Below are 25210 nucleotides of genomic sequence, written 5' to 3'. Positions count from 1 at the left end.
GCTGCACATTGGTGGTGGTGGATGGGAGTCCCCATTACCTGTAAAGTGCTTTGAGTGGAGTGTCCAGAAAAGCGCTATATAAGTGTAAGCAATTATTATTATTATTATTATTAGAGTGGGCTGTCCCTCCAAATTGACAACTTGAAAGCAGGAAACTGGTGAAAGATGTCATCGAGAGGCCATGAACTATGAAAGAGCTACAGAGTTCAATGTAGCAGTGTAGTTCAATGTAGATTTAGAAGGGATAAAATGTCCATGAGTCATTCTCCACAAAACCTTTCAGAAGTTTTGACAAATCCCAGTAACGACAAAACATGCAGCCTAATGTAAAGGGAAAACTTACTTAATACTTTGGTTTTAACCGGCCTGGCTGAGAAAATGACAGCACTGGTTGAAGATTTCCAAAGACATAATGGTAGGTTAATTAGCTTCTGGAAAAACTGGCCCTGGTATGAGTACGTGTGTCTCTGTGTCTGTGGATGTTTCCTGCCTTGTGCCTGTTGCCTATTAAATAAAGCATTATTACAAAATGGAAAGATAGATGTATTGTTGTTAAATATAGAAAATACACTATACATTTTCATATGTAATTTATTTCAGTGTGAACACAACTTTATAGCATTTTACAAAATTTATTTCAGTGTGAACACAACTTTATGGCATTTTACAAAAAAAAAACTTTAAATTGAAATACCGTTGCTCTCTCAGAATCTACGTAGTGGCCTACATTTACATTGCAGAATTATTCAACAAACACCAAGAATCAACATTAAGCTCATGCCCTTAAATGATTTAGAAAATGCAAGTTATTCTGGAAATGTCTATATACTGACAGTTTTTGAATTCCAATGCTCATAACGCAAATGGGTACAAGAATCTGAAACAATCTACCCTGCCCTCTTTAGTACAAATTGATATTCTGAAATCCTTCATTGGCTGGGAGAGATTCTAGGAAGCCACGAGCAATCAATCAGCTTGTTTGTAACATTTTCATGTTCTTTTCATTAAGTACTAATCCTAAACTTTAATAGACTTAATTCTAAATAAAACGAGGCCCCCTCATTTTTGTGCTGCTGCTAGACAAATGCAATTACTAGGTGAAACAAAGCTGGAAACAGAAGGCAGTGGGTCACTTCTGTGCCACAATTCATCGGAAATATAGAGTAGCTTTTCAGTCCTGCTTTTCTAGCTTCTGTTCCACCCAATTCCAAATTTCACTTCTTTAAAATGCACACTTTCTGTATGCTGTATATGTCAGGATTTATAGGAGTTGGATCCCTACAGAAGTGTGGATGCTTAATTATTATGGTGGTTTTTGTACAATGTAATTCCCCCCATGTGTATTTATAATGAATTAGAAAAATATTAACAAGTTTATAGCTACCATAGCACATAAAGAAAATAGTTCAATTAAAGTTTCAATATACCTCAGCAATCAGGAGGTTGGTTAGGTAAAATCCAGAACCCTCAGGAGACTAGAGTTGTGAAACTAAGAATTACATTCATAGGACGTGTGCTTTGATTATTTTTTTTGCATACTGCTATCAATTTATCAGGAATGGAGATCAGACTGGTGACGCATGCACTGGTACTCATAGACTAGAGGATAATTCAAAATGTATGGTGCACTCTGGACTGATGCTATGCATGCATGATGCATTTTCAGAATCTGTACAGGCATAACATAAGGTAGCATTCATATGAGAAAAAATGCTAAAACACTCCACGTAATTCAGAGATTAAACAATATAATATTATATTCCAAAATAATATGCAAGCATAAAACCCAATTACAGTGCAATGATGCTTTGTATGTTTATAATAAGTAAGCAAACATTTAACTTGGAATAACCAAAAACAATTTGTGAAGATGTTATTTATACATAAATAAGTATAATTCTGATCTTTATTTTTTAAACATTTTATTGTATTAGACTATAATGGTGTTAAACTGATGCACCATCTTACAGCTGCTATGTGCTAGATGTAAATTTTTAATTGGCCCAAATTAAAATCTTACGAATTTATCATTCAGTGGTAGCACTGCAAATACAACAGTATATTACTGTATATTATTTAAGTTTCGAATAGTTTAAAGAATAAAAAAGAACCATTCTTTTGTAATTAATTATGTAGTTTCTTTTTGTAATAACATTATGTAAACGTTCATTCACCAGAGAAATTGGGGTTCATTACAGTTGTGGTGGCACCCTTGAAAAGTGGATTATCAGCCTGTTAAGAGAATAAAACAAGACAGGATTAATGAAAAATATCATTACTTGCTGGCATTCTGTTCAGACTTTAAATGGGGGCTCTAAAAAATAAAAGATCAAAATATATCCTACAAAATATGACACATTGCAAGAAATGTCACAAACAAAACTAAAGCACAACGTACCCTGATTCATTCTCAAAAATCATACAATGTTACTTAATGTATCAGAATAGGCTCCCTTTCTTTGATAATAGTGTAAGACGTGTTATTTCAAAAATTTGTGAAAAGAACAAAAGGTATAGAACAATCTGAAACAGCTGTTGTATATCCATGTTACTCATATGATATATAGGTCAGAACTAATCGTGTTTTAACATTTCATTATGGCTGGTTGCCCTTGTACATCAGAATGAGCAGGGATATAACTACAGTATATGAATGTCCGTAAAACTGTGGTGAGTATGATTCACAGTGCCCAATGGTGGGGAAATTGTACCACAGTAACAAAAACAATTGTACTAAAGTAAGAAAAGCAGAAATTGAGCTCAGGCCAGGTCAAATGAACTTCAAAGCAAGTGGTGAAGACAAACCAGATGTCTGTCTTAAGAGCTATCACCCAGGACACCAACAAATGCACAGGTATGCCTATATTTTTTTCACTGTATATATTGAAATAGAAAATTGTTGGCTAACCATTTGTGAGCTACTGATAACACATTAGAGTGTATATAGATGGGGCACAGGCCATCAAAAATGGGATACAAAATATCAGAGTTGCATTCTGTAGAGAACTGCACTCCACAACGGAATAATGGTATCCGATAGAGAGTTTTGGTTGAACTGCCTTGAGAAGCCTTCAAAGGTTTCGGACAAGACATTTTGTGGATTTTGTGGTCAGAATCAAGGCCACCATCTTGTGACATTCTGCTGTAAAACATATTTTCAACATTACAGACATTGTCCATGAAAGAAGTGAAAAAATACAGTTCAGTTGCTATATGAAAGTCATGTATTTTGTGTGCTTTATTTGCATACTTTACTACTTTAATTTGCTGCTTTAGGTAGCCATCATTTGATTCGTTTCTCCTGAAGAGCCTGTGTAGTTTGACTGATATTGAAATGATGCCCAAAAAATGTGGTATAACTACTGTTTTCAAGTGCATTTTCCCTTCAGGTCAATGTACTGAATTACAACTCCAGTGAATGCGTTAGACAAACTCTGAAAACATAAATATATGAATCACAACAGTTAAGAAGTAAAATTACTTACATTACTCCATTTCTGCTTCTGCTTTTCTTTTTCAAATTTTTGATATTCCTTCAGGTCCATCCAAGATGTTATCAGTTTCCAGATGAGCAGCAGTGCAAAGCCAATGAGGGCTACTCCAGCTACCGTACCCCCCACAATGGCAGCAATGTTGGGTGGCTCAGGACATTCTGAAACATGAGAGGATTGACAAAGGCCCTTTATATGCAACATTCTGAAGTTCTTTTGACCAATCTTTCCCTTTGTAATTTGTGTATACTATAGCTTCATTACCTTTACTGCTGCCTACTGTACGTCTGATTCATCAGTGACTGGAGATAACAGACATTCACACTTTGACTGCCTATAATGTACTTTCTGTGAGTGTACATAGTGACCTTCATTTTATAATTTTAAGCCTCAGCTACCTTTCATTCCACACACAAAAACTATTTTCTAACTTCAAAGCTTTTATATTTAGCACATGACATGGAACTTCTTCTGACAGTTCGGAGAACCCAAAAGCATTGTCTTTCTGACAGATTGGAGAACCCAAAAGCAGGACTCTAGGAGGAGATAAGGCAGGTGAAGATAGCTGAAGTAGGTCAGCGCATTGAGACTGGCAAAGCACGACGAAGACAGGAGGAGATTCTGGAAGCAAGATGGAGATCAGGATCACATAAGACAAGGAGGTGAGCGCAACTAACAGGATAGATGTGGACATGGTGGCTGAGCTACAACATAGGATTATAGGCAGGGAATTGTGCCACTGGTCCGGTGCTTGTGTCAGTAGGTGGCTGAAGACTGGCAGAACAAGTCCAGGACAGACAGAGAGTCTTTCAGGAAGGATTGAGGCAGAGTATGCTTTTGAGACACAGACTAGTGTTGCAAAGTGCACTACTGTTGTCAGAAGGTCTCTCAATGGCAGAGCACTAGATCAGTGGCAGAGCAGGGTTTAAATATCCTGGACATTATGGACTAAGAGACTAAAGACTGCAAGCTCTTGCTCTCCCAAGCATAACACACACTTTAAAGTGTATAATGAGCCTGTTAAGGTGATATCTCTACACTGAGTTCTCAAGAGGGATGCCTTGTGTCAGGAGAAAGGTTTTTCATCTAGTAACCTTTTAGACTTTCACATACAGTATATCTGGCCTGTGCAGATGTTTTGGATCCAGGGTTACAACACATATACTGTACTACACAAGATTTAGGATAATTTGATCAAATCATATTTCTTAATAGAAATACTAAAGAACAAAGTATATTAAAAACAAATAAAGATTATTTCTATTTTGAACATTTTTGTCTGTCTTCATTAATGTCCCTTTGGTTTTGGCAATACTAAATGAATACACAGTGAACACATTTAGTTAGAGCTGGGTTCTTTGCTAATGATAATATTGGTTTCTTCAGTTTTTGGCAACTTTTTCCTGTGAACAGAATGAAACACATACTGTATCTCATATAACAGTTTTTACAATATCAAATATCTCACCTCTTTCCTTTTTGATCAAGGCTTCATACATATTCTGGCCATCAAGTTCCTTCATTATGAAGATCATCCAGCAGTTTTCGGTGTCTTTTTCTTTGCAAACCTTCTTAGTTCCCACATCCTCCTTTATCTGATGTTTGATGATATTCTTACATGACTCACTGCAATTCTTACTGAATGGGCCAGTGTTGAACCCCAGACATTCAATACAAGGTCTGAAAGCATAAAAGTAAAAGGTAAATACTGTATTCTATACTCTACATTGACACCTTCAAAGTTTATATTAAAAAGTCACATGTGACCAATATTCCCCAAAACAGTTCTAGGAAAGCTTTGGTGACAATAAGTATTTGTAGATAAAATATCCATATTTGGTGTTGCATGGCTGGAGCCCTGAGTTTGATTCCTGGGTTGCTATCTTTGTGGTGTTTGTATGTTCTCCTTGTACTTGTGTGTGTTTCCTCCTGGTGCCTCCGTCTCCTCCCACAGCCCAGAGACATACTGATAGGGTATCTGTGTGTGCCCTGCTTAGAATTGGCATCTTGGCCAGAGTGTATCCTGCGGTTCGCCGCTTGCTTGCCAGGATAGGCTCCAGTCCACCGAATGGATGGGTAAAGCATTCTGTCCATGGGTGGTGCTCTCAATTTACCTGTGACAATTGTTTCATGTGGAAAACGTTTTCAAAACTGTCCGCCCTTTCTTGACCTTTGTTTAGAAAATCTTTAATCGTCATAGTAAAAAGTTGAAGAAAAGCAACTGAGTTTCTGCAAGCCTTTGGGAGAGACTAATAAAGATGAAAGAGGTTTGGCAGGCTTGTAGTGAAAGGTGTGAGGAAGATATCTAAGAATTCTATATACTTTCATGTTTCTGAAATGTTTTTGTGTATTCCAAATCTACAGCAGGTGGAAATCTGCTCTTGGTTAAATGAAAGCTTCAGGTGATTTTGTGAAATTCAAGTGAATGTTTCAGGTATTTACTTGAATTTGTAGACTACCAAATGTGTCATAAATATATCAAGGGAACAGCTTAGATGTGTTTCACATTATTTTTGTAAAAATTGTTTATCGACAGGTTTTTCAAAAAGTATGTGATGGTCCCATTTTAATTTCCATGTTGAGTGTAAGCATTAAAAGAAAAGATATTCAAAGTGTGGACTATTTGGCTATTCATCAGCTCGTTCAGATTAACTCTCTGAGATGCTGAGTTTAAAAAGATGGTGTATCTATACTTTAACTCTTTCAATTGGATTTAATTCACCTGGTTGAGGAAATAGCTGGCAAGCTGATGTTATTACAAAGAATTGTCATCAAGCAATTGTCGGCAAGCAACTGTCACCAAGCAACTGTTGTCAAGCAACTGTCATGACACTGGAATTGTGAAATAAAACATATCCCAAAGGTCTCTTGCCATAGTGCAAGCATTCAGAGATCACTATGATTTTTATTTTTCAGAAAAAGATACTTTCAGTCATTATGATACCGTACAATTTAGCACATGAACTGAATGATGATGAATACTTCTGACCTATAAAAGGGACATTTTACCACATTGTATGTCCTAAAAAAATAAATAAGTTGAGACATGGATTTTATAATAATGGCTTAGCACAATCATAAACAAGCACAATCAACAGTCAATAGCAATGTCACTACAAAAAGACTAGATTGCTTAAAGCATGGATTTCATGCCACAGCTTCAAACTCCAGAAACTACTTATTTTTAAATGTATTTTTAATTCTTTAAGTTTTGTTTCTTTTCTTGGATCCCTAGTAACTTCAGGATCCCCAACAAATATTACCCAGTTTTTAAGATATACTTAAATAAATAGAAACTGTAAGTAAATATTTTTTTCTGAGAAACTTGTACTCCTCAAGTGTGTGCATTTTCTGATAAATTAACTTATGGTATTATATTTACATATTGATTATGTTTAGGAAATGGTTCATTGAATGCTGGGAATTAACTCTGTAGTGGTTCATAGTCAGAATAGAAACCATTTTGCAGTCCCGAAACAACCTAGCATGTTTTTGCAACTAACCTTTTGCTTGTAGAATTTTAATCCATTTTTTTTTACCTGTTTTATTGAATTCATGGTCACGGGGGAGCCAGAGCATGCTACCTCAGCAAGCAAAAAGCCTAAGGTGGGGTTTGCCCTGGGCAGGACGCCAGTCCATCGCAGGGTAAACACAGATATGCCACACTCACAACAGGGCCAATTATCCCAGAAGCCAATTAACCTACCATGACAGTATGTCTTTGGACTGTGGGAGGAAACCCATGTGAACATGGGGAGAAGATAAAAACTCCAGGCAAAAATCACCTAGAGGGGCCTAAAGGCTGTGAGGCAGCAATGTTAATCACTGCGCCTTTGTGCCATCGTACAAGGTTTTATATTATGATGTTCTTACGCATATTTCGGGCAGGGTGACGGGCAGGCCGCGCACTCTTCGCAATAGGGAGTCTTGTATCCTGCCTGGCACTGGCACACGTTGCACTCACAGCGGCCTCTGCCACTGCACACATTCCCCCGGGAGTTCTTGCAGTTCTCAGTAGATTTCAAGCACTGGCACGCGCTGCTTTCATAGTTAGGGTCGCAGATGCACTTTCCGCAGTCACATTTTCCGTGACCTGCCGACAGGGGATGGCATGATTATTCAAATGCATCGCACACTCTTTGAACTGCCCCGAATTCACATGGTTTTCCTGACCTCCGCAAATCTTGCCGTCGTGCAGCTCGCAGCTCCTGTCGTCGCACTCGCAGTACTTCCCGTAGATCTTTCGCCCGTCTTCGCTCGCGTGGCAGTTGCAGATGCCGCACACGCAGTCTCCGAACCCCGAGCAGATGGTGCCGTTGTCTCGCTGACAAGCCTGGGTCAGGTCTCTCTCGGACTTGTCTCCGATTTTGCACTCACACCTCTGGCCGTTAAAACCTTGATTGCATCTTTAGGAAAAAGAAAAGAGATTGGATCAGTAGAAAGGAGCGCCATTTTGGGAGCAAAATACAGCATTGGCCACTGCGTTTCCAAAATCACTGGGACTGCACAGTCAGCAGTGGTGATATTGTCTTGTCAACAGGCAGAAATGGAAATTAATATTCAAGAAACTATATACAGTGCCTTGCGAAAGTATTCGGCCCCCTTGAACTTTTCAACCTTTTGCCACATTTCAGGGTTCAAACATAAAGATATAAATTTTTTATTTTATGTGAAGAATCACCAACAAGTGGGACACAATTGTGAAGTGGAACGAAATCTATTGGATTTTTGAAACTTTTTTAAGTAATAAAAAAATGAAAAGCGGGGCGTGCAAAATTATTCGGCCCCCTTGCGTTAATACTTTGTAGAGCCACCTTTTGCTGCGATTACAGCTGCAAGTCGCTTGGGGTATGTCTCTATCAGTTTTGCACATCGAGAGACTGAAATTCTTGCCCATTCTTCCTTGCAAAACAGCTCGAGCTCAGTGAGGTTGGATGGAGAGCGTTTGTGAACAGCAGTTTTCAGCTCTTTCCACAGATTCTCGATTGGATTCAGGTCTGGACTTTGACTTGGCCATTCAAACACCTGGATACGTTTATTTGTGAACCATTCCTTTGTAGATTTTGCTGTATGTTTGGGATCATTGTCTTGTTGGAAGATAAATCTCCGTCCCAGTTTCAGGTCTTTTGCAGACTCCAACAGGTTTTCATCCAGAATGGTCCTGTATTTGGCTGCATCCATCTTCCCCTCAATTTTAACCATCTTCCCTGTCCCTGCTGAAGAAAAGCAGGCCCAAACCATGATGCTGCCACCACCATGTTTGACAGTGGGGATGGTGTGTTGAGGGTGATGAGCGGTGTTGCTTTTACGCCAAACATATCGTTTTGCATTGTGGGCAAAAAGTTCGATTTTGGTTTCATCTGACCAGAGCACCTTCTTCCACATGTTTGGGGTGTCTCCCAGGTGGCTTGTGGCAAACTTTAGACGAGACTTTTTATGGATATCTTTGAGAAATGGCTTTCTTCTTGCCACTCTTCCATAAAGGCCAGATTTGTGCAGTGTAAGACTGATTGTTGTCCTATGGACAGACTCTCCCACCTCAGCTGTAGTTCTCTGCAGTTCATCCAGAGTGATCATGGGCCTCTTGGCTGCATCTCTGATCAGTCTTCTCCTTGTCTGAGCTGAAAGTTTAGAGGGACGGCCAGGTCTTGGTAGATTTGCAGTGGTCTGATACTCCTTCCATTTCAAGATGATCGCTTGCACAGTGCTCCTTGGGATGTTTGAAGCTTGGGAAATCTTTTTGTATCCAAATCCGGCTTTAAACTTCTCCACAACAGTATTACGGACCTGCCTGGTGTGTTCCTTGGTCTTCATGATGCTCTCTGCGCTTTCAACAGAACCTTGAGACTATCACAGAGCAGGTGCATTTATACAGAGACTTGATTACACACAGGTGGATTCTATTTATCACCATCAGTCATTTAGGACAACATTGGATCATTCAGAGATCCTCGCTGAACTTCTGGAGTGAGTTTGCTGCACTGAAAGTAAAGGGGCCGAATAATTTTGCACGCCCCACTTTTCATTTTTTTATTAGTTAAAAAAGTTTCAAAAATCCAATAGATTTCGTTCCACTTCACAATTGTGTCCCACTTGTTGGTGATTCTTCACATAAAATAAAAAATTTATATCTTTATGTTTGAAGCCTGAAATGTGGCAAAAGGTTGAAAAGTTCAAGGGGGCCGAATACTTTCGCAAGGCACTGTATATGACAGTAGGGAAAAACATTTTGTGAAGGTTTTCAACCTCTCAGTGAGACTAACAGGTTTGACACAAATGATCAACACACTGGACATTTAGGGAAATCAGGTTGGTGGTGTTGCCCTGTTTATTTCCTGGGGAGATATCTGTGTGGAGTTTGTATGCTCTCCACTTGTTTGTTTGTATTTTATCTTGGTGCTCCGGTTTCTTCCCACAGAAGAAAGACATACAGTACTGGTATTGTACATTGATTGGCTTCTGGGAAAATTGGCCCTGGTGTGAATGTGAATGTGTACAGTATGTGTCTGTGGTTGCCCTGCAATGGACTGTGCCTGTTGCTTGCCGGGCTAGACTCCGGCTCTCCCAAACCATGATTGAATTGGATGAAGAGGAAAAAAAAAAGATGCATGGATCCCCTAAAGTGCCCCCTGCTTCAAATGATGGCCCAATCATTTGACTTTACTAATGCAATGTCTTAATGCAGTGGACAGTCCAGAATCAGGCAGACTGAAATATGAAAGGAAAACATTATTGTGAGACAAAAAAATGATCATTGAATCACAGCTAAGGTAAAGTTTAAATAAAATATAAATATATTTTAAATGAAATCAATGTATCTCTGAATGATTCAAGCATTTAATGGAACAATCATGCTATCAATTTCTAACCTCTTTACCATCTCTTTTCTCTTATCTTCATTGACCCCAACCACAAAGAAAATGTAGGTCATCACAGAAAATAATGTTCTGTTGTTTTATGTATGTTTTGTTGTTGTCATTGCCTGTCAATGATGCTGCATTAAATGTGTATCAACACAGAGAAGCACAAGGCTACTGGGTCTGATTAAGTCAGGGGTGTGCAGTATAAATAGAAACCTGTCTCTTATGTAGACGAGGGTAGCAGATGCCCATCATGTAATATTGAGTGGGCAATGGTCAAATTCTGCTGCTGTGACAGCTCAGATGGGCCACCCCATCTGCAACACTGTACTCTATATTTATAACAGTATGTTGGCTAGAATGACAAACTCCATAGGTTCTACTGTAGCTACCTGTGTGATTACATACTAGTAACATGGAAAAAAGTTTCAGTCAAAATTACTGACAGAATTATGACATGGCCTCATTATTTGTATGTAAAATAATGTGTTTTTCTTTGAGAGTTCAATAATTAATCTTTAGTTTTTTTATTAGATTTTTCATAAAGCATAAAATATAATAATAATAATAATAATAATAATAATAATAATAATAATAATAATAATAATATATTAAGATAAAATATAAAACATATAACATAAATATAAAAAGATTTAACATACTGTAAATAAGTAAAGCTGAATAATCTTTTACATTTTGGATTTATGAAATTCAAGAAAAAAAATTACCCGCATATTCCGCATTTAATATATCCACTCCCACTGCAGTATGGACTGTTAGTTTCCAAGGCTTCATCACATTCGCACTTACAGCGTGTTTCTATTTTCACAGTCAGTGTCTCTGTGAACCCCAGAGGTCTGATCTCAAAGGACTGGGGCTCTATGCATTTCTCTGCTGTTACTGTCACCTCAAAAATAATCTGTGCCAAAAACAGAGGTCGAGGTCAAAAACTCTTTCTTATGCAAATATTACAGTGAAGAACAGTAAACTGAAATGATGTGTTGGAAGGAAAAAATGCCTCAGCACTTTGGTTAAAGCTTAATAAACGTGGGAGAGAGACAAGACATGCAGAGTTGTTTGCCTGGCTGATGGAATTGGCAGCCTCATCAGACGAATGTAACAAGACCCCTCCTCGTTAGTGTGGAGTTGCTGCACCGATGTACATGGTGTGATGCAAGAGAGATTTGTAACGTTCTTTGTGTCTTAGGGGATAGCAAGCTTCTAGAATGGGTAATGCTCTCTGTAGAAACAGCGAAGTCATTTATCTCTAGTCCTTGTCCTGGAGGGCAGGCGTATCTGCAGGTTTTCTGTATCTCTTTAAAGCCTTGGAATCTGAGCAACTGGAAGAAACTGCTAAACTCATTCAATTACAGTAAGTCAACAATGAGCTTACTAAAATGTTTACAAGTCCAACTTGCATTTGCCCTCCTGGATTAGGATTCGGAGTTCCCAAGCAAAGTAACAGACAAAAGTTGAGTCTTGGTAGGCACTTAATAAACTAAAGTTAACAATGGTATGTGAAGATAATGCAAGAAAGTATGAATACACTAATTATACTCTAGGATTAAGTTGGACCATCTCTAGCAGCCACACACTGATTCAACCAGATGTTCACAGATGTCAGCAGATATATTGGGACCACTTAACACTTAGTTGTTATAATAATATGTATATCTGGATGGATGGTAAGCACTACTGAGTGCCCCTGCTCAGTTGGTCAGTGTTCTAGTATATAATGTATACAGTAACACTGTACATATTATATATACTGTACTGTACACTGTATTCACTTTACTTTATAATATACATATCTGGATAAGAAAACAGTCTAAACCCAATTATTATTTTTTACACGTACCCCATTTCACATTTAAGAGGAAATGTTTTCTTACCTCATCATTAATTTTCACATTGTTACAAATTCCTCTGTCCCCACTTGCTACTGAACCATCACTACATTTTGATTTGTATGTGACTTTAACATTCTCTGGTAGTCGGTTGTGCTCTAGAATTACAGTTGAGGAAAGACTCTGCAAAATAGGGAGATGTGTTTATTGATAAAGAAACCTTTAGTTTACATTTGGTTTGCAATTTGTCTTTATATCTGCTGCATTTAGATTAGAAGTGTGTTTTAATTAACCTGAACTGACCGAAAATACACAGTACAGTAAATTTACTAAGAATTTTAATTTCAGATAAAACTGTTTAATTTCAGATAAAAAGTTAAAAACATATTTTCTAACATAAACAAATGGCAGTAAACATTTTTTATTACAGAACTGTTAATAGTGGGAAGTGTATAGCAGCAGTTCTGTATATCAAAGGGATATCTTGATGTTATTAATTGGTTGTTTCATTTGAATGCAGTCTGTTGTGGCTTGCATAACATGCCATTTTGTTCTCCAAAATACACTAATGCATAACTTTCATTACAGCAGTGCATATTATAAGTATATGATAAATATGTATATTTTATGTACAAGTATATTTTGTATACACAAACAGAAAGTACTGTACATATATTTCTTTAAGATTAGGGTTAGTATTTGGGTTTGGTTTATTATTAACATATCTGTACCTTTAATAATATTATATCTTTACATTTAATGTTGTTAGAAACAATTACAATAAAGTGTTATGAATGTTGCTCATAAACTAAGGTTTTGTAAGGAATATGTCCCTGCACATAACAGGGATCTTGGCCGCCTGGGCTGACGAAGGTCTTCTTTAGCTCATCTGGCAAGACCCCTGTTGAGCGACATTGGAGACCCGCGTTTCACACCCACATGGTGGAGGGACGAACTGGGATGGGAGTGGCGAGGGCACAGGCCCAGAGAACCCGAATCTGTTACAGTTTCATACAAGTTACATACGTATGCAAATAATGCATAAAGCAATTAATTTGTTTTTTATTTTACTCTATATAACGTTTTCAGAGCTTGAAATGTGTAAATAACTTACATCATAGGCACCTTGAATTAGAGATACGATGTTACTGGAGTCACTTGATAGCACACCAACTGCAGACTTTGGAATCATTATGCTTAGGTCCTATGAGTATAAGAGTAATGCATTAATAGATAATTAAACCACAATTTCTGTTCCCTTCACACATTTGGAGATTGGAGAAACCATAATAAACCTAATTCTGAAAAACCTAATGTACTGCATCAAAACAAATTCTGAAGACGTTCAATGATGAATATCCTAGTGAAGCTGCTTTCTTATAGAGATTCTTTGTATTCTAAATACATGTGAATGTTTTTAGCAGAGCCATTAAGCTTTCATTTAGAGGTGTTGTTTAGACAGAATCAATTGAACATGTTAAAATTACAGTAGATAGGTTTTGACTTTACATTTTAGCAAAACAGGGAGTATTTTTGGACATTTGGACATTATGCAGAAAATTCACTGGGGTTTAAATAGTAAAAATAAGTTATACCTTATATACATTTTGTACATTATCTGTCACTGCAAAAATGGGCTGGATGTTATTCTCTGATAATTTCTGCGCCAGCTGTCCAACAGAAGGGTAGTCCTAAAAAACAAAATAAAATAAACAATTTCCATTATTCAAGGGAAATTTGTATCTTATTGATCCAAGGGTCTCATCCAGCTGTTTTGTGAAAGAAGCCAGGGTATCAGCTTCCAAAATAGGTCTGGGTAGCTTGTTCCATATTCCCATAGCCCTTATATATGTATAATGAATACTTGTAATATACAAAGGTAACTGTAAAAGCTATCTGAAAAGTATAAGTATAAGTATCCGAGGAGTGTGGCTAGTATACTAGAAGTTATACATATAACCATTTTCTAACCTCTTTGCCCAAAACAGGGTGGTGGGGGAACCAGAGTCTATACTGGTTGCCAACAGGCTTAATGCAGGATACACCCTGGACAGACACCAGTCTGTCACAGGGCACAAATAGACGCAAACACATTCACACCAGTGTCAATTTTCCCAGAAGCCAATTAACCTACCAGGTCTTTGGACTTGTGGGAGAAAACCAACACAAATATAGGAAGAACATACAATTACCACATAGATTGCACCCTAGGAATTCAACCCAGGACCACAGCATTGCGAGACATCAATGCTAACCACCAAGCCACCGTGCAACCCATAACTTATATGGTAAAGCAAAATGCAGAATATGGACATCTTTAGCAAACAAGGAGTAGAACTGTAACATATGGCACTGTGCTTGAAAAATGAACATGTAGCACTAAAACAAAAATCCCTGTGATGTGAACCTCTTGTGTAAGGATACAGACAGTGCTGGAGTACTGGTGATGAAAGACCAGAGAAGGCATTAGAAGCATCTCAGAATCTGTAGTAATGAGGTAATTTTCACTACAGGATGTTTAACCACAGAAAGATACGGGAGGTCAGTGCAATGTCAAAGCATGCAGAATCTGGAGGGAGGGGTTGGGGCAGGGTACAATTAGGGTGAAAGTTTTGGCTAAAAACAAGAATGACAGGGAAGGGAGCAGTTCTGGGGAGAGCTCAGGTTGAAAATCAGGCTGGAAAGTGACACACAGAAAAGTCGACAGCTTGAAATGAACAGAATGCTTTGGAAAGAGGGGAGCAAAGACATGATGCGAGAGATATGTTGTGTAGAAGCAAGAAAAACTAACTTTAGGAGAGGTGCTGCAATATATGTTGAACAGTTTCAAAGACTGTGTAAAAAAGGGCTACCATAGAAACCCAAAATCAATGCACAGCAGTGGCACCATCTTGAGAGAAGGAAGGCTTTTGAAGTTTACTGTAGCTTCTTTACTAACCGTAATAGACCTAATTCTTAAAAAGCTAACATACTGCATCAAAACAAATTCTGTACAGCAGCTGCATTCTAGTAGAGTTCTTTTTATTAAAAATGTTGGAATGTTTTTATCTCCGTCTTATTTTCTGTTTTCAATATTAATGTATAAACATAATTTATGAGACTCTACTTATTTTGTTTTTATAGTAATCCTGATATAGATTTTTGAAAATGAAAAACGCACCAGTTCATCACTTTTGGTGTAGCGATTATTCTCCAAATGACATTTCCCATCATTCGGGGTAAGAATGGCACCAAGTTTCCCATCACCAGCCATATGGAATCCAGCATCAGAGGCGTAGACCAGAAGGCGGGTATTATTCCCCCAGCCAATCTTATCCTGTAATTCAGACAAATCAGGTTTCTCTTTAGTGGCCTCAAAGGTCATTTAAAGCAGTAAATCCATATACCAAAAAACTCTGAAAATACTGAAGTATACCGAGATGCCTGAAGTACATAAAAGCACTTCATACTTTCAGCTAAAAACTTTTCTTCATCAGCCAAAATTCACTGGCTGTTGAAATTAAAACTTTAAGGCCCTGCAAGCTGAAAAATAAAATCATTGTCGTTTAAAAACAGAAGGTTCTCAGATCTTTTAAAATGGTTACATACAATCTTTTAAGATTACATGCTAAGGAAAAGTCCAAGATAAAAGATCTTTAAATCTGTGCTGAGTTGTTTTTTTATATAGAAGACCCTTCTAACATTGACTGGCAAGAAATTAAGAGTGGGAGTCCCCTCAGTTAATACTCAGTAGGTACAGAAGATACAAAAATGGGAATGCCAATTGTGATGTAGGAAACATTATCAAATTATTGAATGCAACTACAGTATATAGAGCTTTAATCATTGTTTATTACCTTATCCTAGGCAGTTATACAGTAAATGCCTCATTTCAGAAGTTTTTGATTTTATTTAATGTAAACCTGATCTTGTGTTAATATGATCTTGTGTAACTGTTAAGTGAAATTGGTCCTCTGTATCTTTTTTTTTGCCATATTGACCTCTTTGTTGTCTGAAGTTGTCTTCTTCAGGAACTGGCCAGACCCATTCGGAGAGCTAATATCGATCAAAGAAACATACCCCACAGACTGCAGCTTGCATGATAGCGTCCAGGCCTCCCTCAGGTATGTCAAGGTTTCCTGAGATGAACTGCCGCGATACTTCCTGATTAAAACGATTTTCATCACTTGTCAGGCTCAGCACATGTTTATAGCCAAATGCTGGCTGACATGACAGTTCCTCTTGGGGGCATGGTTTCTTGAGTTTCTCTGGGTTGGTATTTGTGTATGGTAGAACAGTCTTGTCCACAAAAGATCCAAACCCTAAACAATGGATTAATATTGGTAGTTTATTTTTCAAAATAAATATTTTTAACCAGAGCTTTTCAGCAGTTAAACCAATTGACATCATTCGTTTTAGTATTTGTATGAACAACTCATTAAAAATAAAAGAGTAGGACCTGCAGTGAAGTAACAGGTGCATCACATGTTGTAACATTTTCACTACTCTTTTGATTAGAGTAGTCAACTCTCTGTTAAATTATAGTCAATAAGTCCAGTTTTAAAATTTTACCAAAGACCCACAATTATTTGTGTGAAACAGAACCTCCTGAACTCAGTTTTAAACCCTATTGCTGCTTGTTGTTCTCTTAACTGACTACACAAAATCTTTTTTATAATGTAGAGTTCTAAGAGTTCTAAGTGATAAGTTTGATTATTCAGTCTCAGTGTTATATAAACATTTATGTTTTGTTATCTGCGTGTAAGACTACTTTGTGTAAAGCCTAGAATTACAAATCTTTATTGTATTATATAGTATTGCACCAATTCAAAGGTAGGAGAAATATTTGTAACTGTAAACTCTCAAAAAGTTTTTAATAATAATAATAATAATAATTGCTTACACTTATATAGTGCTTTTCTGGACATTCCACTCAAAGCTCCCCTCCACCACCACCAATGTGCAGCATCCACCTGGATGATGCGACGGCAGCCATAGTGCGCCAGAACGCTCACCACACATCAGCTATCAGTGGGGAGGAGAGCAGAGTAATGTTGCCAATTCATAGAGGGGGATTATTAGGAGGCAATGAGTGGTAAGGGCCAATGGGAAATTTGGCCAGGACACCGGGGTTACACCCCTACTCTTTTCGAGAAGTGCCCTGGGATTTTTAACGACCACAGAGAGTCAGGACCTTGGTTTTACGTCTCATCCGAAGGACGGCGCCTGTTTACAGTATAGTGTCCCCGTCACTATACTGGGGCATTAGGACCCACATGGACCGCAGGGTGAGCGCCCCCTGCTGGCCCCACTAACACCTCTTCCAGCAGCAACCTTAGTTTTTCCCAGTAGGTCTCTCATCCAGGTACTGACCAGGCTCACACCTGCTTAGCTTCAGTGGGTTACCAGTTGTGAGTTGCAGGGTGATATGGCTGCTGGTCACCCTGCAACTCACAGGTGGACAGTTAGTGGACTGTCCTCAAAAAACTCATAACACTGTACTGATAGTAGGGATAAGGTTCAGTTTTTTTAGAAATCATGTTCAGTTATTCATTTGCAGTATATTGCACTATTGATAGGTGCAGTCTGTCTGTCTGTTAATTTTTACTTAGTTTTATTCTCTATATTTCTTCATGGACCAGCAGCAGCAACCAACACCCTGTTGCGCTAGACAACGATGACTTCGCAATTTTCCATGCTTCCTGAAACTTAGTTGAACTGACAATGGCTATAACAAATGTCTGATTAATATTGCAAAACCTGAGGGGTGTGGGTGCAATATAGTGGAAAGAATATCTAAAGAAAATACGCAGATTATGATTCCAGATGTGTAATGTGATTTTTTTAAATTTATATCAAATGTATTTTAAGGTACAGCACCACAAGGCATACCAAATCAAAGTTGCACTTTTTAAAGAACACCAGCAACACTGTCCACTTTCAATATTGCAAGACCACGCTTGAAAATTCCAGATTCCTTTAGAAAAGAGATGACAAGAAAGAGGTAAAAAGATAATGTAGTAAGACGTTACCTATCTTTGCATGAGGTGTAATCTTCTTCAGAGCATTTAAGATGTGTTCTCCGAGTGTTTTTACATTTTTCAAGTCATCTTTCATGGAGTAGGAGAGGTCCATGAGGTAATACAGATCCACTGGGTAGCCTTGTGCTCTCTTAAATACGGCAGAGAAAGTGTTTGACCTGCCTAGAATGACAAAAATTCACATTTCAATGTTCAAAACACTTTCCAGATTGTCGTACTGAATGTACATGAACCAATTAATTGTTTCTTTATATTAATTCACGATAAAAGGATATATCAATATCTATATATACTGTATATACATATCAATATAGGATATATATCAATCTCTACAGAACATTTCTAGCCAGAAAACAGTTTGTCCTGATAACTTAGTATTTTATAGTATAGCGGGGTCACTATTTCTCATACTGTGTATACAGTACATTCATAAGGGGGCAACAAATATAAAAAATAAGTATAACCGGGATTTATCTCTCTTAAGAAAGAGGCCAGGCTGGGAGAAGAGAGGGTTCAGAGAGGTAGAATCGTGCTACACTGTGGGAAATATAGAACAACTGTATTCACAAGGCCTACTATAGCTGTGATGGAGGACAAGGAACAAGGCCAGCAAAGAACAGGGGGCCAATATGCTCTCTTATCCCCAGAAGTATATAAGATAAAAACAATTAAATATCTAAGCCAAGCAAAGTAGTCTACAAAGAAGAACATCAACAAAGTCCCCTAAGACTGTACTTTGAAAATACACATGCAGCCCAGATCCAAATGAGGTACTGTAGGTTGGTCAGGCCCACTCTTAGAAGCAAAAATTGGTATTCCCATCAGGCAGTTAGCTTGATTTCTTTTCATCCTAACAAAGCTGTGCAGTCAGTGTAGGAGACACTATTGGAGGCTTTGAACGGTTGATGGAAAATTTTTGTTACTCTTATATATGTCTAAAAATTTTACATCGTAGTATATCCATTAGATAAATATACATTTACTTATTAAAAAAGACTAAGGCAAGGAAAAAAGCACTAACCAGGTCGTAGCACCATTTTGACTTCCTGAGGTGCGAGCTGAACAGGAGATTTTCCATTGTTTAGAGAAATGTTCTTTTCCAGAGTGTGGTAACTATTAGGATTGACAGTGTCTGTACTGTGACAGCCTAACTTCTCTAGTGCTTCTTTGGTGTCACAACGTGCTGAGTCTGGCTCTCCGGGTTTGGTGAAATTCTGTTGGAGAAAAAAAGCATTGCACTTCTGCAGCTTTCAAAATCAGCATTTTGGCTTGGCAATAAACATGACAAAAGGATTAGAAAACACTGCTTGACAAACCTTATAACATGTTAGGCAAATTACTTCTCAGATGTATTTTAAACAAGAAACAACAGAAATGGACACAGAGCACATGATATGGTCAATTTAGATTTTCTGCAGGCTGAAGAAGGTATGTGTTTTAATCGTTACAAAAACATTTGGTGGAATTTAAACAAATTTTCTTCATTTCCAAATGGACTATGAGCTAAGATAATTAAACATACCTAAATGAATAGAAAATAGAGATGTTTTTTTTAAACAGAACTGTCCATTTTTTAATTATTGCAGCTGGGTTTTTAAATGTGCTTTTTAGTTTTCAGAATTGTTTTATTTACATTGGGGGGTGGGGTGGGCCTGCTTCAGTACTGACCCAGTACTGCCTGTAGTAAAGAGACTGGGATCTATCTACATTGTATTTACCAGTTTCTTACACCACACACAAAAGGCTCCCGAGGTTATGCAGTCATTACAGTCCTTCACATCAGTTTTGGTGCACACCTCGGAGAAAACTAAAAAAAGGTAAAAAAGAAATTAACATTTTATAACCATAATTGCTTCTAACAGTATAATGAACAAAAACGTCTATAGTCAAAAACTCACCAGAAAATACTCAAACCATCTTTTTATTCTTCTTATGTGGACCCAAACAAAACATTAGATTAATAACTTGTACATGCTGTGCAGCACTTTCTGAAACAATTGTTGTGAAACCCAAAATCACTGCAGTAGAATAACTATAGCAAAAAGAGTATACCTGTGTAGTAGAAAATTATATTATTTGAAGAATGTTAATTTTAAATCCAAGTAACTTGGGTTACTAAGAAATGTCTCAGTTGTTTAAAATCCAACACACTGAAGTATTAATTAAAATAGAAAGTTTACCCAGAGACATCTTATTAGACATCTTATTAACAATATTAAAATATTGTTATGCAGAGTTTAAATAATTTTTATGGTTTGAATGTAAAGTTTTTTTTGTGAAGACCAAGTCAACATCTGGAATTTATCAAAAAAACTCCGACATCTGCACTGTCATTATTTGCAGGAAGGCTAAATGGATTTTATGAATTTCACAATTAATTTAAAAAGTGTCCATTCTTTGCAACAAATTAGGCTTTGGCTCTAACTGACACCACTTGCCCTCTCCTTCTGGCCTGGAACATATTTTTAGGGGACAAACACACAAAAAGTGACATTTCTTGACATATTCCTGTTAACTACAGTAAATATTTTGAACTTCTTATAAGTTAAGATTATTCTACTTCTAATGTATTCTACAGGAAGCTTCCTTAATTTATACATGTACAAGTGTGTATGAACATTTTTTCAAATCATTCTTGCACTCACCAACATCCCTAAACAGCACTGCTGAAACAAGAAACAGGAAACTGAGGTATCGACACATTTCCTGTCAAACAAAAAGCAGAAATATTTAGGCAATATAAAGAAATACACTCTGTAATTTTTCAAATTTGTTTTCGTAATATGCTAATATGTGATTTGAAACATACCATATTCATTTTTTAAAGAGCTAAATTTTTTATTGCACCTGAGACATGTCTTTCTGGGTGAAACATCAGTCTTTACAATCCGTGTTAGTCAGCCAAAGCTAAAAATACTTGAAACTTTTTTCATTATTAGGCCCTTAAAACAAAATGGAGGACTTCAGTATGTCCAGCAAAATAGAGGGCGAAGAGGTGTGTTTTGAAGGTTTTCAGTGTAAAGCACTTACTTGTTGGCCAATGGTTGTTCATTTTGAACTGCAGTATTAACGGCGCACACACCACTTAGCAGTTAGTGCTTCAAACAGTAGTTTCATGAAATGCAACAACAAGGCACAATACCACAAAACCAATGTTAGATTGAAAGTTATTGACATCTTGTAAATACTTTAGAATGTCTCGCTTTTTCAGAATGGTTACAAAAAACTTCTAAGGAAAAAATATTCTTTAATATTTTGTTGCATCTTAGGGGGGAGGTATCCAGAGGTTTAAATTTCCTATCAGAGTACCTTGCTATTTAAAAGTAAAACAATGAGCAACCCTGGAATGAACAGCATACTTAGCTGTCATTCGTGAAGCAGTAAACTTGGCTGCACATTTATTCTGATTATCAACTGGGACAAAACCAAAATTGAAGTTAAATCAGTATGTCAGCTTTCACTGGGAATGAGACAGCAGCAAAGTAGGTAGAGGCAACTAGGTAGAGGCAAATGGAGGCAGAGAAGTAAAGCAACAGAAGTGAAAGCAGAACAAATCAGCTCTGACAGAGTTTCTGTCTTCGTAGACCAGGACTATAGAACTTCCTGGTAATTTGAACACAATAAGGCCTCTGGGTCTTAAACATGGGACTGCTGTATTATTATTGATATGTTTATGTTAAAATACTGATTTCCAATTTGAGGTAGCCACCAGCTTAACAACAATCTCACATTTTGTTTCCCTGTGCTATTTTGAACAGGGAAATAGATTCCTAATTAGTAACAAGCATTTAAAAGAGATATTTACAGTAGTCCTGTGAGGGAATGTTTGTTTGAGAAGACTTTGGTTCCCTTTTTTCCTTGTATTTTTACTTGTACATTCCCATGTCTGTAGAAGGCAGGGCACTGATTTTAACAGGCCTGTAATACTTGAATATAACTGTTTATCTTGTTTGTGTACTTGTTTAATGTTGTTCCTTTTTAAGCATGTAGGCTGGTTATTACTTTGTTACTACTTACAGTACATTCCTGATAAAGAAAGGAAGCACAAGGCCTGTATTTCCTTTCTATAGAGGGTATGAAATTTCATCCATCTGTTTTCTAACCACTTCATCCAATACAGGGGAGCTGGTGCCTATCCTGGCAAGCAGTAGGCACAAGGCAAAATAAACTTTGGGTGGTACAAAAGCCCATCGCAAGGCATACTCAGACACAAACACTCACACCAGGGCCCTAGAAGCCAATTAATCTACCAGTATCTCTTTGGACTGTAGGAGGAAAGTGAAAAACCTGGATGGAACCCACATGAACACTGGAAACTTGGAGGAAACTTGGAGGAAACCCAGATGAACACTGGAAGAACATACAAACTCCACACAGCTAATACCACAGGTCCAGAACTGAACCTAGAACCCTAATGCTACAAGGCAGCAATAATAAACACTGTGCCACTATGCCTCTGGGGGGTGTTAATTTGAATATTTAAGTTGGTGTTGGCACCTGAAATTGATTTTGATTTTATCTGTTTAATTTATTACAATATACAGCATACTGTGCAATGTGCACCTGTAAATATATACAGTATGTTAGCACACACCAAATGTTTCTAAATCTAACAGGTCTCACAGTTTGCAAAATTAGACCTTTTCAGGAAGTCCAGTGAGGTCCCCTGTGTAGATACAGTGCTTACTGTATTTTGTAAAAGCGTACATGTAACAAATCAAAGACTTTGAACTGCCTGACTTTTCTTAAATTCTGTTTGTTTCTTGTAATATAAAATTCTGCTCAATACATTTCTTCCTAGATGCACAGTAATTCCTGTATTTGATCATCTTAATGCTGATTTTATATTCCATCTGTTCTGAACAGATGATCAATATCAGTCTTTTATACAGTCTTACCCATTATAATATAATGTAGGGTCCTTTCTAATCCTTTTCTTGTTGATTGCTCTCATGGCATACTAAAGTCATCATCAACAAAAAATAGACAATGATTTCCCTATTGTTGCAGTTTTCTAGGATCATTTACATTGGTGTGATTCCATATAAACACAACATGACAACAGTAGAAGTACAGTAATGAACTGTTCCTTACTTCAGTAGAACTACACAGAAATATCCTCCTTATATGTTTGTGTAGTGCTAGGTTTTACTGATGCAACTGTGATACAGGTTAAAGAATTTGAGCTAACAGTTCTAGTCTGATAGCTTTAATTGGTACTGATTATTTTCGGTATTAGTGTCAAGGCATGTGCTGTGAGAGTTATTTATATATAATATATGACATGCTAGCACTTAATGTATCATGGGTGGAAAATATATAAAATATATTATGGGTCCTGTTCATCTTTGCCAGAATCCATTATGTACCAATAACTGACAAATTAGTATGTTGTTTTTCAGATACGAAGAACACATGATTTCAGTAGACACTATAATGTTACCCTATAACCTCACGAAGCTGACAATGATTGAAATTTGCTATAGGCAGAAACAAATCTCAGAGCATTACAGTATCTGAAATGATTTAGATAGTATTGTCGATTGAGGCTCTTTTTACTTAGAAAATGGTACTTAAATTAAATTGTTATTGAAATATACTGAACATCAAAGTGAACACGCGTGACCAGCTGATCGCCTAGCGCGTCTGGCTCTACTCACTGGAGAGAAGCCATCAGTTCCGGAGGAGCTGAGGAGGAAAAGCCGAGGTTATAGGGCTGGTGCGACGCGAAAGGCGAAGAGGAGTTTTAAACCCTATCTTCCTTCGATCATTATGGGAAATGTGAGGTCCTTAGTAAACAAGATGGGCGAACTGGGAGCTTTGGTGGGGAGTCAGAGGGAGTATAGAGAATGCAGTATCATGTGTTTCACCGAGACGTGGCTGCAGGAACTTATTCCGGAGTCGAATGTTATCATCAGTGGCTTTCAGACGGTGCGGGCAGACAGAAACACCACCGAGAGCGGTAAGAGGAGAGGAGGGGGGCTCACGGTGCTTGTCAAAAACAGATGGTGTAATCCTGTTCATATTCATGTTAAGGAGCGCTTCTGTAACCCGGACACTGAACTGTTTGCCATAGGACTGCGTCCATACTGTCTGCCGCTGGAGTTTACATGCGCCATCTGTAAACGCTGAGGCAGCATGTGACGTCATACACACAGTGACAGCCAGGCTACAAAGCACCCTAGCGCTTTTATGGCTATTTCAGGGGACTTTAACCACGTCTCTATTTCCACCACTTTGCCTACTTTCCACCAGTTTGTTAAGTGCCCGACCAGAGAAAACAAAACACTGGACTTATTATATGCCAATGCTAAGGATGCATATAATTCCACAGCCCTCCCCCCTTGGCAGATCAGATCACAACCTTGTCTTCAGGAGGGTATGGAGGATCTACGTGGTGCTTTGGAGGCTACCGACTGGGATGTGCTGTGCGAACCACATGGGGACGACATAGAAGGCATGGTGGACTGTGTCATTGACTACATTAACTTCCACATTGACAACACCATCCCCACCAAAGACGTACACTGCTTTTCCAATAACAAGCCCTGGATCACCAGCGATCTTAAGGCTCTTCTGAATGACAAGAAGAGAGACTTTAGGAGGGGGGATAAGGAAGAGGTCAAGCGTTTACAGAGGGAACTAAAGCAGACGTTAAGATAGAGCAAGGATGTCTACAGGATCAAGGTAGAGGACAAGCTGCAAAGGAATAGGGTGAGGGACGTATGGAGCAGCATGAGAGAGATCACTGGCTTCAAACAGGCTGGGGGTGCAACGGAGGGGAACCTGAAGATGGCCAACAAGTTGAACCAGTTCTTTAACAGGTTTGATTCAGGGCCCTCTGTGGCTCAACACCCATCCCCCCAAGCCACACACTCCCTAAGCCTTCACAGCTGCGACTGGCCAACACCTCCTCCGTCCCTCCACAATCGTGGCCGCCTACAGCTACAACCCCCAACAGTTACTCACTTCCCCATCCCCCACAGCTGCCA

At 38.0% G+C, this 25210-nt stretch overlaps 1 protein-coding gene across 3 annotated transcripts in view; it reads right to left on the bottom strand.

The window, feature by feature from the left end:
• Nucleotides 1-573: 573 nt before the first annotated feature.
• itgb2 (integrin, beta 2) overlaps nucleotides 574-25210 on the bottom strand; it is a 39481-nt gene continuing 14844 nt past the window's right edge. For 2 of the 3 annotated variants that reach the window (XM_088604996.1, XM_088604994.1), the window contains exons 2-16: nucleotides 20864-20924; nucleotides 19937-20025; nucleotides 19240-19432; nucleotides 18210-18380; nucleotides 16258-16499; nucleotides 15359-15514; nucleotides 13794-13889; nucleotides 13313-13402; nucleotides 12244-12381; nucleotides 11080-11270; nucleotides 7665-7897; nucleotides 7365-7584; nucleotides 4960-5171; nucleotides 3486-3652; nucleotides 574-2232 (exon numbers count right to left, since the gene is read on the bottom strand). In XM_088604996.1, coding sequence (XP_088461122.1) covers nucleotides 2167-2232; nucleotides 3486-3652; nucleotides 4960-5171; nucleotides 7365-7584; nucleotides 7665-7897; nucleotides 11080-11270; nucleotides 12244-12381; nucleotides 13313-13402; nucleotides 13794-13889; nucleotides 15359-15514; nucleotides 16258-16499; nucleotides 18210-18380; nucleotides 19240-19432; nucleotides 19937-20025; nucleotides 20864-20921 — 2322 coding nt within the window. In that variant the 5' untranslated portion in view covers nucleotides 20922-20924 and the 3' untranslated portion in view covers nucleotides 574-2166. Of the gene's footprint in view, nucleotides 2233-3485; nucleotides 3653-4959; nucleotides 5172-7364; nucleotides 7585-7664; nucleotides 7898-11079; nucleotides 11271-12243; nucleotides 12382-13312; nucleotides 13403-13793; nucleotides 13890-15358; nucleotides 15515-16257; nucleotides 16500-18209; nucleotides 18381-19239; nucleotides 19433-19936; nucleotides 20026-20863; nucleotides 20925-23878; nucleotides 24770-25210 lie in introns of those variants that run through there. The other variant, XM_088604997.1, reaches the window with a different exon arrangement.

Source organism: Lepisosteus platostomus, chromosome 14, assembly GCF_059453375.1.
Source record: "Lepisosteus platostomus isolate fLepPlt1 chromosome 14, fLepPlt1.hap1, whole genome shotgun sequence".
Classification (NCBI taxonomy): domain Eukaryota; kingdom Metazoa; phylum Chordata; class Actinopteri; order Semionotiformes; family Lepisosteidae; genus Lepisosteus; species Lepisosteus platostomus.
This window is presented reverse-complemented; position numbering and strand designations above follow the sequence as displayed.